General features: G+C 50.1%; 1 protein-coding gene across 1 annotated transcript; it reads right to left on the bottom strand.

The window, feature by feature from the left end:
* Positions 1 to 2,112: 2,112 nt before the first annotated feature.
* On the bottom strand, positions 2,113 to 16,275 carry LOC147748490 (uncharacterized). Its single transcript, XM_086928359.1, is given in 3 exon segments — positions 2,113 to 4,130; positions 4,133 to 4,259; positions 15,028 to 16,275. Coding segments are annotated over 3 exon segments (3,393 nt in total).
* Positions 16,276 to 19,221: the final 2,946 nt, after the last annotated feature.

Below are 19,221 nucleotides of genomic sequence, written 5' to 3'. Positions count from 1 at the left end.
GGATGAACATGAAGTGGGACGTCAACAATGGCACATGAGCTATTAAAACACAGAGGTGCAGATTAGAACATATGCGCAAGAATCACATATCAGAAATCACAATGCGTGGGGTGCACAAAGCACAACACTCACAATGTCCCTCAGGCCAACTGGCCTCGAAAGGGGCGGAATCCCCTGAGTCTCAGTGTCAGGGAAGCTGCGCAGGCAGCACAGCGCACAAACCTAAACGTAGCAGTTGCCCACAAAGTGCTGGGCAACTGATGCAGGAAAAGTTAGGGCAACGTTGGAGCCAGGAGGGCTCAAGAACAAGGTGGGGAGACACAGTGTGGGAGCCTCGGGGCTACAACCACCTAGCTGCCTGTGTCCCCCTAGAGCCTCTCAGGCCTCGCTGAACAAATGCGCAAAGTAGAGCTCAGTGCTCTAAATCATGGAAAATGCCCCAGAGCCTCTCTCAGGGCTCTCACTACGATGTGGGCAATGAGCCTCGCTGGGCTCGTGGAAGGAAATGCCCTGAGCCACTCGGGACTCTAAAGAACAGAATGGCCCCTCAGAGCCTCGTGGCTCTCCAAATGAATAATTACTGCCCACGTTGGAGACCCTCACGGGGGACTCGAAGATAGATAATGCCCCCTGAAGCCCTCGGGCTTCACACTTGCACCGCGCTCAAGATCGAGCTTCTGGAGGGGGGGCGGACACCGACAATGTGTCCCGCGCCCCTCCCCTCCTCTCTGGTACACTCACCGGCTCTCTCGCTGGCTGGAGGCGTCTCCTCGGCGGCCGGCGCGGGGCTCTCCTTCACTCGGGGAGCCTCGAGGACGGAGCCGGCTACTCCTCTCGCCTCCCGCCTGGCCTTGTCTCGCTCTCCCCTCCGCCTGACTTCCGCCGGGGCCGCCAATGGCAGCGCGGCCCTGGGGGTCAGGAGGCGGGACTTCCGAGTCGCTCTAGGCAGCGGCCCGGCAACAGCTTTCACTCCCTCTCGGCTGCGGCGGTGACTTCTTGGCAATGCCGGGTGGGCACCGGCTTTTCAATAATAAGCAAAACGGGGCAATGCCGGGTGGGCACCGGCGCTCAAATTAAAAATAAAGCGAGGTGGGCACTCGCTCGCCCAAAAATCGGCAATATCGGTTCCAATGCCGGGTGGCACCGGCAATGCAAATAAAGCGCTCCCAAGCGCTGAAGGTCGAGGCACAGCGCTCTCAAGCGCCAAGGGAAGCACGCTCAGCGCTTCCAGGGAAATAAAGCGCGCCTAGCGCTATAAATCAAGATCAGAGCGCCTCCAGGCACAGGAAAGCTCCAGCAGGGTCTGGGGGCAGGCAGGGGGGCAAGGCAGGGCCAGAGCCAGCACACTGGGTCTCCAGGCAGGGAGACAGCCAAGTGGCGGTCCTCTTGGCCCCTGCAGCAGCAGCAGCCCCCTCTGGCAAGATCCTGGAAGAAAACCAAAGACAGGACAAATTGTATGGGGACACAGCCTCTTCTTATATGGCAAAATCCCTTTGTCTCAGGGTGCAGGGTGGGGGAAAACCAGTCGCAGCTGGTTCTGAAGTACTCTGTTTACTGGCAGGGCTAGGGCCATCAGTCGCACTACAGGGGGTGGAGCCAGCATTGTCTGGGGAAAGTCCAGGCCCATCAGGGACCAGGTGCACTCCTCCCAAGCAATCAAGCATGCTAATCTCACACTCACCACCGGGCAGACCCATCCAGCCTTCCTGGAGCCAGGCTCACCAGCCAGCTCCAGCCAATCACACTGCAGACATATTTTCCAGTAATATGCCAAGTCCTAGAAATGACATTTCTACACATGACACACACATGCCACATACACCATTGCAAAGCATTCATTCCCACGAACACGCACATACCAAATTCGAGCATGCACTCCCCACACATCAGGAACTACTAGGGACACAGACATTCCCCATGCATCCCTATGGGAGAGCAGGCCAGCCTAACTACATGCACGCACTTTACTCTGGGACACAGAGAAAAAGTGCGCACAGATCAGAAAATCATCCACGCATATCACAGATTAAAAGCAAAAAGATTAGGGGTGAACCTGCCTTAAGGGCCAAGTCCAACACAACACCCTTCCAGCCAAAACGCAGGGCAGACCAATCACCACCGTGATGGACTTCCCTGCTTGGGGCGATAAAACACGGACGCGGGCCCGCAACTGCAGGGACACCCTCCTGTTTTACGCCACTGTGAACCCCTGGGGTTCTTTCTAAAACTATGGTAGGGACTCACTGGATTACCCCACTGGTACTCTCCAGCTGCCCTCGGCCAGGACCAGGCCCTAGGCCACCCAGGTGCCATTGGTTCCTGCCAACTCACCAAGTGGGGGGTAGTAACCCCTGGCACATAACAGCCATTTTCCACTCTTCCTGTCTGCAAGACAGGGCTAGACTGCCACTGGTTCTCCAGCCTAGGGTCTACAACCTTAGGTGGACCAGGAGTCTCAGGGAAGGCTCTCCTCCCCTTACCTCTTCTCCTAGGGTTCCTCCGCCTCCTGCGAGGGGTACCCTCTAAACACCATTCTCCCAACCTAGGGTTTAACCCCTCAGGTGGTACCGGGGTCAGAGGTGGGCTTTCCCACCCTCTGCACCCCCTTCCAGAGTCCTGCTCCCTCCCAACCGGGGCGGTACCTCTGGAGAAAGAACTGGTTAGGACACTGCTTACAGTATTCCCACCCTTCAGGTCAGGCAAACCCTGAACCTGGACCTCCAACCTCTGGTCTAGAACCTTTGGTGGAATCACTGCCTGGCACTCCAGGACTTCCGAGGACTCACGGGTCACTCCCCAATCATTCCTCTCACTGGACTTCTGTACTCTCCCTCCTGGAGCAGTACTGCCAGACTCCACAACTATAGAAGCTCTGCTCACAGATGCTCCAGGTCCTCCACACACTAGGAGATCTCCCTCAAGTGGACTAACAGGTAAGCATAGGTCCCCACCCTGGTGTTCCCTAAAGAAACCATCCAGGCTCTGAGGCAGGGCTTCGGGCGTCTGGGGACTCTCGGTCTCACACTCACTTCCGCTCCACTGAGACAGACAGCAAGCCCCTACTCCCTCCTCACTATACTGAGACCTAGCTGGGCTACTCTCACCCTCCTCCACCACGCTGGGTTGGAGAAAACCTGACCCACTATTATTGGAATCACTCACTAGCGGCGCTAAGGAACCTCTTGTACTCTCCCAGCGCTCTGCTTCCTCTGCCAGGGTATCTGGATCAGTCAACCCAAATTCCAACAGGTGTTGGCGCAATTCTCGCAAACAACTATGGAGCACCTGCTCCCTTAGAACCAGATCAAAAAGCTTGGCAAACTCAGTTCCCATGTGAACCTCTAGCCAATCAGACAGTGCACCTTGACATTCATCCACAAAGTCCTCCCAGGACTGGTGAGACAGTTTCCTAAGGTTCCTAAACCTCAACCTATTCTCCTCCTCTGGAGAAACAGGAACCATACTCGGGGAACTGGGAGTGGGACTGTCAACACCAACACTTAAAAAGCTGCCACCACCAGACTCCACCCTCCCTGGGGAATCCAGACAATTACAAACGCACTCAGGGGGTAACCTACTCTCTTGGGCTACCTTCTCCATGAACAAGGCCCTCTCAGCCTCTAGCTTGGCATGCTCCAACCTGAGCTGTTCCATTGCTAGCTGATACTCCCTCTCTTCCTTCCTATCCAACCACTCCTCTGGGGACAGGGAAAGGGATGGGGCGCTGGTACTGACACTGGACCCAGAAAGGGACTCCCTATCTATGGGGTCCTCACTCTCTGCTGACATCCATCCACTGTCATCACCATCCAACTCACATTCATCAACAGAATCTTCAGGGCTCCCCACAGACTCACCACCCTCATGGCGTGCGGCCCGGGCCCTCTCTCTCTCTCTGTGCTCAAGATCCCACTGACCCTTTTGCCATTGGATCAGGCTGTCCCTAAGCTGGGACTGAGTAACCAACTCACTCACCTCTATGCCTCCCTTTTCGCAGAATCTGACCAGCTCTAATCTACTGTACCTAAACAGACTACAGAGATCAAAAACTGGCTCCATTTTGGCGGACGTCCTCAAGAAAAGTTTGACACAGGGAACCTGGGGGTCTGAGCTAAACAGGAGAATACAATCACAAAATTCAGCAAGATTCCTATCTCAGAAAACTTGCACTCCACTGTCCAGCGTAACACACACTCATTCACACACAACCCTCCCCTCGGACTGGTAAGGCAGTTTCTACCACCCCTGATTTTCTCAACCTGACCACTAGCGACACAGGTACCAAACTCTGGGAGCAGGGCGGGGAACAAGGTACTGGGCAAAATACAAATGACACCTTTCAGGAGAAGCAACACTGAACGTCCCTAAAAAACAATAATCCCCAAAATGTGGTTATCTAAAAAATGCAGAGCTTTGATGTGTGGCCTGTCGCCACTGTGGTACAGCACAAACACAAATTCTTATCCTCACCGCTGCGGCCAATGTTAGAAACGGGACCCTGACCGGCCAAGACTCGCGTCGAGGTCAGTCAGGGATCGCCATCTCTAAAGTCAGGGCAAGGGAGTCACACACCAAGGCAACCCCCACTCGCCCTCTAGGTAACGTGGCGCGAGCAGTTTAGGCTAAACTTGGAGGCGGTATGACTTAAGTATTTGCGCATGCACCCCAGCAACAACACCCAAGGCCCAACACAAAGAAAGACTCCACACAAGGATATATAAAAAATAGCCTTTGTATTATAATAAACAAAACACATTAGATAACACACAAACTTTACACTGTGCCAGGGGCACAGGCAGAATTTACAAGGGGAATTATGTACAGGACAGGGCCACATGGACCACTGTCAGGGGTAGGCACTTGTTAGAAAATAATACTGGTAGGTACACACTTAGGACATAAACATTAGAATGATTAGCACCAAAATTATAAATGCAACACAGATCCAGTAATCACTGGAACAGAGTACAGACCTCCTACGCAACCCTAAAACACTATAGGAAATCACGCAGGTAACTGGGACCTTCTCATCAGGACCTAAGGAAGGAATACCAACACCTAAGCAATTCACTCTTAGCAAAGGGAAGGAAACCTAAGCATAAAGTGGGACATCAACAATCTACTATGCAGGTCACTCTTAGCAAAGTGGATAAACATAAAATGGGACATCAACAATCCTCTATGCAGGTCACTCTTAGCAAAGGGGATGAACATGAAGTGGGACGTCAACAATGGCACATGAGCTATTAAAACACAGAGGTGCAGATTAGAACATATGCGCAAGAATCACATATCAGAAATCACAATGCGTGGGGTGCACAAAGCACAACACTCACAATGTCCCTCAGGCCAACTGGCCTCGAAAGGGGCGGAATCCCATGAGTCTCAGTGTCAGGGAAGCTGCGCAGGTAGCACAGCGCACAAACCTAAACGTAGCAGTTGCCCACAAAGTGCTGGGCAACTGATGCAGGAAAAGTTAGGGCAACGTTGGAGCCAGGAGGGCTCAAGAACAAGGTGGGGAGACACAGTGTGGGAGCCTCGGGGCTACAACCACCTAGCTGCCTGTGTCCCCCTAGAGCCTCTCAGGGCTCGCTGAACAAATGCGCAAAGTAGAGCTCAGCGCTCTAAATCATGGAAAATGCCCCAGAGCCTCTCTCAGGGCTCTCACTACGATGTGGGCAATGAGCCTCACTGGGCTCGTGGAAGGAAATGCCCTGAGCCACTCGGGACTCTAAAGAACAGAATGGCCCCTCAGAGCCTCGTGGCTCTCCAAATGAATAATTACTGCCCACGTTGGAGTCCCTCACGGGGGACTCGAAGATAGATAATGCCCCCTGAAGCCCTCGGGCTTCACACTCGCACCGCGCTCAAGATCGAGCTTCTGGAGGGGGGGCGGACACCGACAATGTGTCCCGCGCCCCTCCCCTCCTCTCTGGTACACTCACCGGCTCTCTCGCTGGCTGGAGGCGTCTCCTCGGCGGCCGGCGCCAGGCTCTCCTTCACTCGGGGAGCCTCGAGGACGGAGCCGGCTGCTCCTCTCGCCTCCCGCCTGGCCTTGTCTCGCTTTCCCCTCCGCCTGACTTCCGCCGGGGCCGCCAATGGCAGCGCGGCCCTGGGGGTCAGGAGGCGGGACTTCCGGGTCGCTCTAGGCAGCGGCCCGGCAACAGCTTTCACTCCCTCTCGGCTGCGGCGGTGACTTCTTGGCAATGCCGGGTGGGCACCGGCTTTTCAATAATAAGCAAAACGGGGCAATGTCGGGTGGGCACCGGTGCTCAAATTAAAAATAAAGCGAGGTGGGCACTCGCTCGCCCAAAAATCGGCAATATCGGTTCCAATGCCGGGTGGCACCGGCAATGCAAATAAAGCGCTCCCAAGCGCTGAAGGTCGAGGCACAGCGCTCTCAAGCGCCAAGGGAAGCGCGCTCGGCGCTTCCAGGGAAATAAAGCGCGCCTAGCGCTATAAATCAAGATCAGAGCGCCTCCAGGCACAGGAAAGCTCCAGCAGGGTCTGGAGGCAGGCAGGGGGGCAAGGCAGGGCCAGAGCCAGCACACTGGGTCTCCAGGCAGGGAGACAGCCAAGTGGCGGTCCTCTTGGCCCCTGCAGCAGCAGCAGCCCCCTCTGGCAAGATCCTGGAAGAAAACCAAAGACAGGACAAATTGTATGGGGACACAGCCCCTTCTTATACGGCAAAATCCCTTTGTCTCAGGGTGCAGGGTGGGGGAAAACCAGTCGCAGCTGGTTCTGAAGTACTCTGTTTACCTCAACCACCCTCTCTATTCACTGGCAGGGCTAGGGCCATCAGTCGCACTACAGGGGTTGGAGCCAGCATTGTCTGGGGAAAGTCCAGGCCCATCAGGGACCAGGTGCACTCCTCCCAAGCCATCAAGCATGCTAATCTCACACTCACCACCGGGCAGACCCATCCAGCCTTCCTGGAGCCAGGCTCACCAGCCAGCTCCAGCCAATCACACTGCAGACATATTTTCCAGTAATATGCCAAGTCCTAGAAATGACATTTCTACACATGACACACACATGCCACATACACCATTGCAAAGCATTCATTCCCACGAACACGCACATACCAAATTCGAGCATGCACTCCCCACACATCAGGAACTACTAGGGACACAGACATTCCCCATGCATCCCTATGGGAGAGCAGGCCAGCCTAACTACATGCACGCACTTTACTCTGGGACACAGAGAAAAAGTGCACACAGATCAGAAAATCATCCACTCATATCACAGATTAAAAGCAAAAAGATTAGGGGTGAACCTGCCTTAAGGGCCAAGTCCAACAATTCTAAAGTAGCGATGGGGTGGTACTCTTCAGGAGCTAATCGTCCAGATAGTGATAAATGAAGATCTTGCGCTTTTGTAGAAAAGCTGCCACCACCGCCATACACTTGGAAAACGTTCAGGGAGCTGACTTGAGCCGGAACGGAAGAACTCTAAATTGAAAGTGTTAATGGCTTACTTGGAAACTGAGAAATTTGCGATGCCTCCTGGACACTGGAATATGGAAGTAGGTGTTTTTCAAGTCTAGAGCACACATCCCTTCTCCCTGATGTAGCAGTGAAAAGATCTGGTGTAAGGCAAACATCCGAAATTTCTTCTTGCGGATGAACCTGTTCAAGAGTCTTAGGTCAAGAATCGGTTTGTATTCTCTTGACATGCCCCTTTTTTCGACCAGGAATTAACGAGAATAAATTATTTGACCATGCTGGTGTTTTAGAACCTTCTCTATGGCGTTATTTTGTAGTAGACTGTCCACCGCTTGCTGCAACAGTAGGAGATGATGAGTGGATTTGATTTGTGGAGGAATTGATGGAGGTGAGGTGGGGTTTTGAACATCAGCAAGTATCCATTTTGAACAATACTCAGCACCCATTTTTAGTTTGTTATGGATCTCCACTCTTCCAGATAAAAGGTGATACTTCCTACTACCCGAGTGGGTAACAGGCCCGGAGGAAGCCTCTGTTCATTGTTTGGCCGGTTGCTTGGCCGCTGATGACTGCTGTCTATTCTTTCCTCTGCCAGGTCTTCTATGCTGAAACTGAGACCTCTGCTGTTTTTGAGTTTGAGACGACCACTAAGGGGTTTGAACCCTCTGTTGGGAGGAGCGCTTGTCGTAGGAGCGGAAGCGTTTCCTGAATTCCTTCAGTTTCTCAAGACCAATTGCCTTCACGGTATCCAACTCCGTCTTCATCTTGGCCATCTCATCATCCGCATGAGTCCCGAATAATGAGGAACCATTAAACGGAAGGTTGACAATCCTCCGTTGTGCATCCGGCTACAGGCCTTTGAGGCGTAGCCAAGCTGAACACCTAGAGCAGATACCGTGGGAATAACCGTGGGGGGCCACATCAGATGCATCTGCAGCCGCACTAATAACCTAGTTAGCTACCAAGCCACCTTCATGCAGTATCTCCTGAAAGTCCTGCTAATCTTCTTTCGGGAGTTTCTCTGTGAACCTGACAAGGGAGTCCCAGAGAGATCTATCGTACCTGCCTAACAGAGCTGAGGTGCTGGCAACTTTCATCACTGAGGCTGAGAGTGTGCTTTCTGGCCGCCGCCACAATAATTGAGTCTGGTGGGGAATCTGAGCGCAGAAAAAGAGGGTCTTGAGCTGGAGCCTTGTATTTTTTGGCAATGCGAGATGGCACCGAACCTACTGTGGCTGGGGTTAGAAAAGTCTGCATGGCAGGCTCTATGAGGTCTGGGACCAGTGGTAGCAGAGGCCTGGAAGATGTTCGATGATGTAAGGTCTCAAAAATTATAGATGTGGAGACCGTAGGAGCCGACATATTGATGCAAAACTTCTTGGCCCCCCTGCAGAGGACATCATTGAAAGTCCCAATGTCATAAATTGGGAAAACTCTGGAAGGTGGCGTTGTCGGCAGAGTTGGAGAATCATTTCTGATAGAAGATCTAGTGGATGTCGACCACGTTGGAGATCTTCGCCTCCTCCTCTTGGGAGAGGAAGTGTGATGTGAACAAGATCGCTCCCGTGATTTTGTATGGCGGGAGACAGGAGATCTTGATCTTCTCAGGGTTCTTTTTGGAGAAACCCTCGATGAAGTAGTTGGAGGAGGACTTCTGGTAACTCTTCATGGTGAGTAGGTGCGAGAATAATCTGAGTCCGGACTTCCATGATCAGCATTCCCCTTAACAGAATGTCCAGTCCTTTCTAGCAATCTAGACGACAGGTTAAAAGAGTGCAGTTTCTTTGGTGGAACCAGAGAGCCCTCCGATGAAATTTGGACGATGTTAAGGCCTGGGGACGATGAAGATCTCCTCGACGTTGACCGCCGTGACCTCGACGTTGACCTCTCCCCTTCTGCAACCTTCTCAGACATGGCCACAATATCTTTGTCCCTCGACGTCGACTGATGTCTGGACGACACCGCCGGTGCCATCCTCGACGTCGACTTCCTTGGCGGCTAGGTGCTGGAGGATTCTCGTCTCACCGATCTCGGCGTAGCCCTCAACTTCAATCTGGAGATTTTAATATTGAAAACTTTGAGGGCTTCTACGGCGTCAATTTTCTCGACGGGTTTTTATCAGGTCTCTCGGACCAGTATACTTCGAGCCCGAAGTATATCTCGACGTCGACTTACTTTTGTGCAACAGAGAATGTCGTCGTCTCTACGGCGAGCTGTCCCAAGATGCTGAAGAGAGACTCGGATGCTTCTTTGACAGCGATCTCGACGCCGACGGCGAGCAATCAGGAATCTGTTTCCTCCTGGACTCTGGAGAGGTAGATCTTCGCCGTTTTTCATGTTCCTGAAGAGAAGAAGGGACTTGGCCACTTCCAGGGCCACTTTTACGATGAATTTTTCTTCTCTCCAGCATAGCATGAAGTCTAATCCTCTCTCTGTTTCTAAGAGTCCTTTTAGAAAACTGCTGACGATAAATTACAAGTAATCAGGGAAAGACTTGCACAGCGGGATAATTCAAATTTAGTCCAAATGATAAAGTTGTGGCGTGCTAATTACAAGTGTCAGGTTTATGAGAGGACGGTAAACACACGATGAGCAGAGAGTGTGGATCAGATTTAGCCATCTTTTTTCCACAAGATGGACATTTGTGGAATAATGCTGGCATTCTGACAGAAAAAGTAAGTTAAATTGTCAGAAAAGATAAATTAATATCAACCAGCAATCAAAAATCTGGAATAAAGAGAGAAAGAAAAATTCTGACTAGAAATATTCAAAAATTGTTGAGCTCAAGCTCCAGGATCCTCACAGAAGAAGCCGGAAAAAATAACTAGCCTAACTGTCACCTGTGGTGCATGATGGGAGCAGAGGGGCTCCTGAGGTCTTAAAGGCACGGTGTCCAAGTTCTTGCAAACCTTATGGCAAGGTGCCAGTTTTTTACTGTACTGGGATGTTTATTCAACTAAGCAGCCTTTGGGCCAAATGCCTTCTATTACCTGCTTTTCTTTATGAAAATAAAGGTTTTCTTGTATGACACTATTTCAGTGTATGTTCTCTGTTACAGTATTTATGTGTAATACTATTTTTTATGCAGAACAACCTATGTAATTTTGGCATGTTACCCTATTGGAAATATGTTAGGCTGCATATTTATTGTTTTTTTATATACATGTATATATGTATTTTGTGGTAGTGCTAGACACTTTTTGGCCACGCATACACATATATATATATGTATATTTCTATATGCTCCGGGATCCCGCACATGGGCGGGGATTATTCAGTGCTTATGACTATTGATGAGTATCCCCTAGAAGAGAAGCATCAGTTATCTTTCCCTACACTACTCTCTCTGAGGGTCCTATCTGAGTACCCTAACTTCTTTCCCAAAGGTGTCAGAACGTGTAGACTTCCTAAGAAGTACTCACGTCAAAATGGGTCAAGATAGCTTAAGGCTTTGGAACCCGCTCTGAAGATGCTCCTTCTCCTCCGAAAATGTAGAAGTCTGATCTTCTGTCCCTGCGCATAATACAAAAAGACAAAACTCAGCCCCTCCTAAACATATCACATGACAAATTATTTTACTTGCAAGGTTACCCAGTAGGTTTATGTTACTTCTTTAATTAAGTTCTTTTTGTCTTCCAGTGGCCTTGAGGTTCAGATAGGCCAGGCACACAAGATATCCTCCCTTCCCACTTCTCAGACTCTTCAAAGACATTTCAGTTATCTCCTTAAACTAAGAATAATGAGGTTGAATTATTGTACGTGCAGTGGGATGAGAGCGTCCTGTTCTGGAACTCACAAGAGATTCATTTAATTATTTATTTAGCAACCAAGGATTTTAAACTGTCAACAACTTGCAACTCTGGGCCTGTAAGTGCGCTATCAGTCCTAAGTTATAAAAAGCTTCATAACAGATACATAAGCTCTTAAACAGAACATGTTGTTTTCAATAGGAGCCAGTGCAGATTTAGAAGCAAGGGGGCTGCATTGTTTTGGATAAGCTGGTGACTTTGAACTGAGTAATTATGGCCTCAATGATATACTAAGAAAAAGACTGAGGTATAAAAGGAAGACATTTCCTCCACCGTTTCAGCTTGAAAAAGTAAGCAGAAGTAAGTCTATCAATCTGAATCTGGAAGATTCAAACACACTCCGGAGATTTATTCATGGTCTTGGCGGGTACTGGAGGTTGATCAATAGATTCTGCAGTCACTATTCAGAGGAAGGTGGAGCCTCGCAGAGCCAGTACCTTACTTTTAACTGGATTCAGCCACAAACTATTAAGATACATTCAGCCTGCCTCTCCTCTTAGTTCCATAAATCAGTGGCAGTCATAGCTCCAGAGCCAGCCAATATAGAGTTGATTTGCATGTCAACTGTATTCCACATGCAAGACAATTTAAAATTCTTGATTAAGGCCGCAAAAGGTGTGATATGCAGAATGAATAGAAAACGGCTGAGACAGGAAAATGGTCTGAACACTGATGAAGAGGCATATAAACTGACTGACTTAATACTATTAATTGAAACCCCTTCAAGGCGTATTAGTCTATCTTCAGCAAGCCCAGCCATTAGAGTATTAGGACACACATAGCCGAAGGCTGGAGCTCAATCCAATAGTATTAGGGATGTATTTGGTGAGTGTATCCCAAAACTCTGATGACAGAAGAGTTTAGTTCAGATTAAGAGACGGTCTAAAACAACTCTTTAAATTATAAACATTTTCTATGCTAGCCACAAGAAGAGTACAATAAAATTCAGAGCAAACCTGTCTGAGATGAGGCTTGCAGGTCTTAATAGCATACTTTTAATTAATTCTGTCTTCAGCATGATTGCTCGTTCACCAGACTCTCTCCAGAGCTTTAAGGGCTCATTTACTATTTCTCAAATCCAAGTTGTATCAGGTACTTAAGGTACTTTACGGTAAGGTACGATACCTTTTAAGAGGCCCAATTGAATACAAAGCTTCAGTAATCAATTTTTAAACTTTGCATTATTATCCTGTGCCCTGCCCTGAAGATCGCAATTTACATTCTCGAGAGCAAGACCTAAATTTGAAGCATGCTTTACAGAAAATATTCATCTGATTAGAGGAAGATTCATATGAGGGTCAGATTATAATTAAAAGAAAGTAGAAGGACTTTGTGATCAGACCCAGGTACTAGACGTGTGAGAGGTTAGAAAATTATCAGAAGTAAAAATTAAATCAAGTCTATGTCTTGCAGAACGTGTGGACTTCAAACTAACTGCTCTGGCCTAAGAATAGCACAGGAAGAAATTACATTAACTGAATCTTAAAAGGAACGAGCATTAATATGAGCTCATCTAAAGTAACAAGTGTGGAAGATGGCAAGACTAATATCAGGATGAAGTAACCAAAATTAAGGTCATGGCCAGGTCGAAGATAGAACAGAACCCCTGTAAAAGTAGAAAAGGGTGTGGAGAGAGAAATGATGCAGGGTGTCTGTGAGCAAGAAATTATCAAGCGTCAAAAACAAACAAGCTACTCCCCTTCTGGTAGATATTCTATCTAACTGAATCTTCGTCATATTTTGAATATTCCCGAGGCGTCAGACTGGATCCGGAAAATCGTTAGCAGTACTCTTGTCCGCCGGCATATTACATTGTGTAGCTTCACACTGATGTTCCTCTCTGGAAGTTAAGACCGGAGCCGCCACCCATGCACACTGACGGCAATTGCTTTCTAGGCTGTACGCATCCCCAGACACAGAGCCCAATAGCAAATTGGCTTTGGTCAGAGTGCAGATGTCTAAACTTGGAACCTTATTTATTTCTTTTTTTTTACTTTATTTTTCAGTTTTGCAAAATAACATTTAACACCTTGGCTGCTTAAGATATTCCCCTGCTGTGCTGGACCATAATAGAAACGGGTGTTGTCATGACGAGCTGAGCTCGTCATGACCACACGAGCACTGTGCCTCATGACAAGCTGAGCTCGTCATGAGCATTAAACCCCCCCACCCCCCAATGGCATCAGATCAATACATGTATACACATCGATAGACTCATTAAGGCACTTTGTTCATCCTGAATATAAGCTTCACCCGGAGCTACACGAACCATTACGGCATGGCAAAAGAACATACAAATAAACAAATAATATCGTGAGAAAAAGACCAGACCCTGCACTATACAGTGTACTAACCACCCCTTAGGAAACCCCCCCAACTTCCCCATCACACCCCGACCCCTGCGGCGAAAATAGCTCTCCACTCATTCCTTCAGAGTCACTCTGAGACGATTGCCCTCTCAGAGCCAACCCCAACATACACATGGCTCTCCAGGCAAGTAGGTCCTCTTGCAATTTCTCATCTTTCCTACTGTGCTGCATATGTGTTTCTTCGGCTAGGGCCCATTCCCCCACATCTCTAAGCCACTGGGGTATCTCCGGGGCCCTCTGTCCCATCCAAGTAATGGCCACCCTGCGCCTAGCCAGCACTAACATCATTTGCAGTAACCTGTAGGAAAGCTTCCGTTTTCTTGGTTTAGGGACCAGCGCCAGCAGGCATTGCAAAGGCGTGAGTGTAATGCGGAGGCCCGTAGTGGCAGGGATGTGTTCTACAACGCTCCTCCAAAAGCACCTAACCAGCTGGCATTCCCAAGCTAAGTGTAGGAAGCCCGCACTCTCTGCGCACATCTGGGGCAACCATCCCCTCTGTCTACTGAGTATCGTGCCAATCGGAGCGGAGTGAGTTAGGTGTGGTGTAGGAAATTAAAGTGTATTAATTTAAATTGTGCGTTACAAGAGACCTTCCATGTTAGAATCCCTATTCGCTTACGCTGCCCTTGGTCCAGCGGCGTACCCAGATCCTCTTACCAGGCCGCCCAGGCCGGTGGCACCGGCGGGGCAGAGTCACGCCGCATAGCTGCATATAGTAGGGAAATAAGTCTGCGTCCCCTGCCACAAGACAGGAGCACATGTAAGGTGTAAGTCATTGGGGGCGCCTCCGGGCACTGAGGCCAGATTGACCGCACAACATCTTGCAGGCCCTGATAGTGTAAGTGTTGTCCCCTGCCGAGGTCAAAGGTCTCCTCCGCCTGCTCATAGGTAAGGAAGGTCTCAACAGGGTATAGGTCTGCCAAGAGTTCACAGCCCCCCTCTCGCCAGGCACGAAAGGACATATGTTGTTCCATTGTTACCATGGGGGCCAGAATCCAGATCGGCAGGTCCCTATCCGACTTTCAATAAACAGTTGCCAAACGTTTGCCGTGTGTCTTACAATGTAGGGCAACGTATCATTTGCCCCTTTGCCGCGCATCAAAGCCACCTGTTACTCCTGTACCGTTGCTCTACCCGCCAAAAGGCGCGTCTCCCGAACTTTCGCATCAGCAAACCATCTGGCCATCGGTTGCAGCTGGGCCGCGTAATAATACAAGTCAAAGCGCAGGGCGTCTAGGCCACCCTCTTCATAGGAATGCACAATCGTATGCAGAGCCACTCGACTGCGCCGCCCCGCCCAAAGCATGGACGTAAGGAGCATGTTCAGGGTGCGAAAGATCCTGGGGGGGGGGGGGGACACAACGTATTTTGGAGGACGTAAAGCGTCCTCTGCAGCATTACCATCTTAGCGATGGCTAGCCGACCCATAAGGGATAGTGGCAGGGTATTCCAAAAGGACACAGATTGCTGCAGGGACTTAATCACCCGGTCAATATTACGGGCCAATAATTGTGCATCCGTTGAGGCCACCTGGCTACCCAGATAGCGAAAACCTTCCCTTTCCCAACGCAGACCAAGCTCCGGCAAAGCCTCCTGGGGTACTGACCCAAGGCCCGACAGCGGGAATATCAGGGACTTGTTTCGGTTAAGCCTCAGTCCCGATGCCTCCCCGAACCGATCCAGATGATATAACAATATCGGAAGCGCCTCTTTCGAGGCTTTCAAGTAAAACAAGGCGTCGTCTGCGTATAGAGAGATGACATTACATGTGTCTCCGACCAGAATGCCCCATTGGTACATCTCAGAGCGGATCCGAACAGCAAAGGGCTCTATAGCTAGAGCAAATAGAAGTGGCGAGAGGGGACACCCCTGTCGTGTACCCAGTCCTAACTGCCACTCCTCTGAACGCGCGGCTCCAAGTCGTACCCTAGCCTGGGGGGACTCATATAGTATACGGATCCACCGGCAGAATTTGGGGCCCTCTCCCATCACCCGAAGAACCTCCTGCAAGTAGCCCCAGTCCCCCGTATCAAACGCCTTGGCGAAGTCGATGGATACCAGCACTGTCTGTTCCTCATTGCCTTGGACTTCGTGTTTAATGTGATTCAAGCGCCTTAGATTCATAGCGGTGTTGCGCCCAGGAATAGACCCGCATTGGTCCGGGTGGAGCAGGTGAGTCATATGAGGTGCCCGACGGGTGGCCAATAGCTTGGTCAATATCTTCGCATCCGTGTTGATCATAGTGATCGGACGATATGAAGAGGGATCGTGCTTGTCACCCCCTGGTTTAAGGATCATGCAGATTTCCCCGCTCGTCATACTCTGTGGGAGGGACCCGCACTCAAATGCCTCAAGAAATACCTGCAAAAGGAGACAAGACAGTGTTCCACTAAACTCCTGGTAAAATTCCGGTGGGAACCCATCGCTCCCAGGAGATTTTGTGCGCGGCAAGCAAGCCAGAGCTGCACGCACCTCACCCAACGTTAGGGCCACATCCAAGTCCTCTCGGTCTGCATCAGAGAGGGACGGCAAGGTCAATCCCTGTAAATAAGGGAGATAAGAAGCCTCAAATATGTCTGGGTCTGCGTCATATACTTGTTGTAGGTGGGTCAGGAAGACTCCAAGGATAGCACGTTCCGAATGAACCATGTCCCGGTTTGAGTCACGCAGGGCTACCACAAGTTCCGGGGTCTGTTCTTCAAGCCAGAAGCCGCCCGACTTGTCGCCCTCTCTGTCGCCTAAGGCAAGCCCGTCTGCGCCCGTCCATGACCAGGTCGCGACGAGCGCCGGGCACTCTGCTCAAATCATTCCGAGTTCGGGTGCTTCCCCTCCACTATACTCCCGGGAGACTCTGATCAACCTGGGTGAGTACGCGCATGAGGGTCCCCTCTCATTCGCAGACACTGCTCTCCCATTGAAAGACTTTGTGATCAGGGGTTTGCTATCGTGCGGACTTCTTAATGTCAGATCATTGCCTAAGCACGCCGAAGAAATCCAACTACTGGTGGACACCCATCAGTTAGACGCCCTGTTCCTCACTGAGACTTGGACTCACCTTGACTGCGAAATCGAACTTGGCTGGGCCTGCCCGCAGGAATACAAAATCCTGCACCTCCCCAGACCGAAAGGTCGAGCTGGTGGGGTGGGAGTTATCTATAGAGCCTCTTGGCATATCAATATTCTAGATATGGACTCGGTTGTTGGGACTGAGCTCCTTGGCCTCTCTATTAACAGTCACACAGGGGCTATTTTCACGGTGATTATCTGTTATCGACCTCCCGGGGCCTTCAGCTCCCAGCAACAACAATCGCTACTCAATACCTTCTCCAACATGGCGACATACCACAATAAACGGATTATTTTAGGTGATTTTAACCTATGGCCGAATGGCACCTTAGATACTGGACTGCACAATCTTTTGCTCTCTTGTGAAAGTGTGGGGCTCCATCAATTAGTCAGGGAATCCACTCACAGAGCAGGGCACCGGCTTGACCTTATCTTTTTGGTCCCACAGCTAGTACACCTGGATGAAATCTTGCCCATGGGCTGGACTGACCACTCTCTTCTTAAATTCCATATTAACAGTAAGGGGGTAAGAATGCCGGCACTTGGCACCACCTCTGAATTCATGTACAGAGACTGGAGAGCTCTTGAAAGGCTGAGAACTACTGATGCTGTGTTCCAGGTGGATGACAGTTTTTCCCCGGACTGTCTAGTCGATGACAATTACGAGGCTTTATGTCTCAGGATAACCACGAGAGTTGACTCTCTTGCTCCACTAAAAAAACGCAAGCATAAGGGCAGAGTGTCATCTCCGTGGTTTAATGATTCTCTAAAGGCTCTAAAACTCGCCTGTAAACAGGCGGAAAGGAAATGGAGGCAAGGTTACTCCGATGCCAACAACCTACTCTGGAAAACTAAACTTTCCGAATATTAATCCTTGAGCCAGAGGAGACCGTGCCAGTTAAATTGCCGGATGTTGTCAGGAGCCCCATAGGGCATTGAAGATTGTGTTCGAGGAGCCCCGGTGGGCAGTGGAGGAAGCGCGGGGGAGCAGTGTGCAGGAGGACGGGACTGCGAGGACCAGCAGGTAGTGCGTGTGTCATCGAGCACACCTGCGGCCTCTTCCCGTGTCCCCGCCCCCCCTGTCTGAACGCTAGAAAACTCCTCGCGGCCCCCGCTTCGCGGGAGCCGCTCGCCAGAGGAGACCGTGCCAGTTAAATTGCCGGATGTTGCCAGGAGCCCCGTAGGGCATTGAAGATTGTGTTCGAGGAGCCCCGGTGTGCAGTGGAGGAAGCGCGGGGAGCAGTGTGCAGGAGGACGGGACTGCGAGGACCAGCAGGTAGTGCGTGTGTCATCGAGCACACCTGCGGCCTCTTCCCGTGACCCCGCCCACTTTATACGCAGGCAGCATAAGACTTGGAGTCAATACGCGTCAGCGGGACGCGTGTGCGGGACATCACCCGGGACAAAGCCTGGACTAAGGGCGGACCCTCTGTGGCCCTCAGAGGCCCGAGGAGACTGGACTGGGCCAGAATCCCTGGTCGATTATTTTAGGACTATTGTGTAAGTGCTCGGGGGGTCTACTACATTATTAATTATAATGTCAATTGAAATACTAACCCCGGAGATGGCTGGCCCTGAGAAACCTGTGAGCTTGATAAATGGGAAACTAGATAATTATTTTAAGAAAACTCTCTTGGATTCTCCAACTACCCCCACCCTTGAAGAACTTCGGGCAAAGCGACGGCGGTCGGTTGAAAGCCTAAAGAATAGACCATTCCCGGTGTCACCAGTGTTAATTAGCTCTATGGGGGACGGAACCCCTACTGAAAATATCTGTACCCCCTCGCAGGACAGCATACCTCTAATATTTAGAGAGGGAACATCTACGAGCAAACCTGAACCCTTAGGCACTACTAGTAAACTGCCAACCATTGCTACCACTCCTAGTACAACTAAATCTATTGTTATAACTAAAGCACAAATTACCCCTATTCCTAAACAACCTAAAGCAGTTAAAAGTAGGGCAAAAAAAGTCACACCAGTTAAAATCTATGGCCCTCCCCCGACAAAAAGGCGCAAAAAAACTGACCTTCCAAAGAGGAAGATTAATCATGCAGACTTTGGCATTAAAAAGGACGACAGTACTAGGGGAGGACGGGTTAAAGTAACAGACAAAGGAAGGATAGTTATATCACCTACGCATCCATGCTTAACCCCCTTAATAGACCCTGTCATCCCCACTGCCGATAGCCTCCCCGCGGTTGTGACGTTACAGGAACCTACAAATGGTGCCTTGATCGATAGCATAGAATCTATAATGAGGACCTATACACTGGCTATTGTAGATAGACTTAATAAACTAGAAGATAGACTTGGGAAGATAGAACAAGAACTGGGAATCAAGCTAGTGATTAATAAAGTGTTGCCTAATCCCCCTTTACAAACTCCAATTTTACCCACCTCATCAGGTATTCCTGTTATAACCACTATACCTACCCCTGTGCAGACTACCTTGTGCTTCAATCCTCAAATAATATGAGTAAACCCACATTGCCCCCACCTGTAACGTCTTGTGGACATTCGAATAAT

Source organism: Lissotriton vulgaris, chromosome 1_1 (genome assembly GCF_964263255.1).
Source record: "Lissotriton vulgaris chromosome 1_1, aLisVul1.2, whole genome shotgun sequence".
In the NCBI taxonomy this organism is placed as follows: Eukaryota; Metazoa; Chordata; class Amphibia; order Caudata; family Salamandridae; genus Lissotriton; species Lissotriton vulgaris.
Note: the sequence above shows the minus strand (reverse complement) of the source record. Positions and strands in the feature narration are given on the sequence as shown.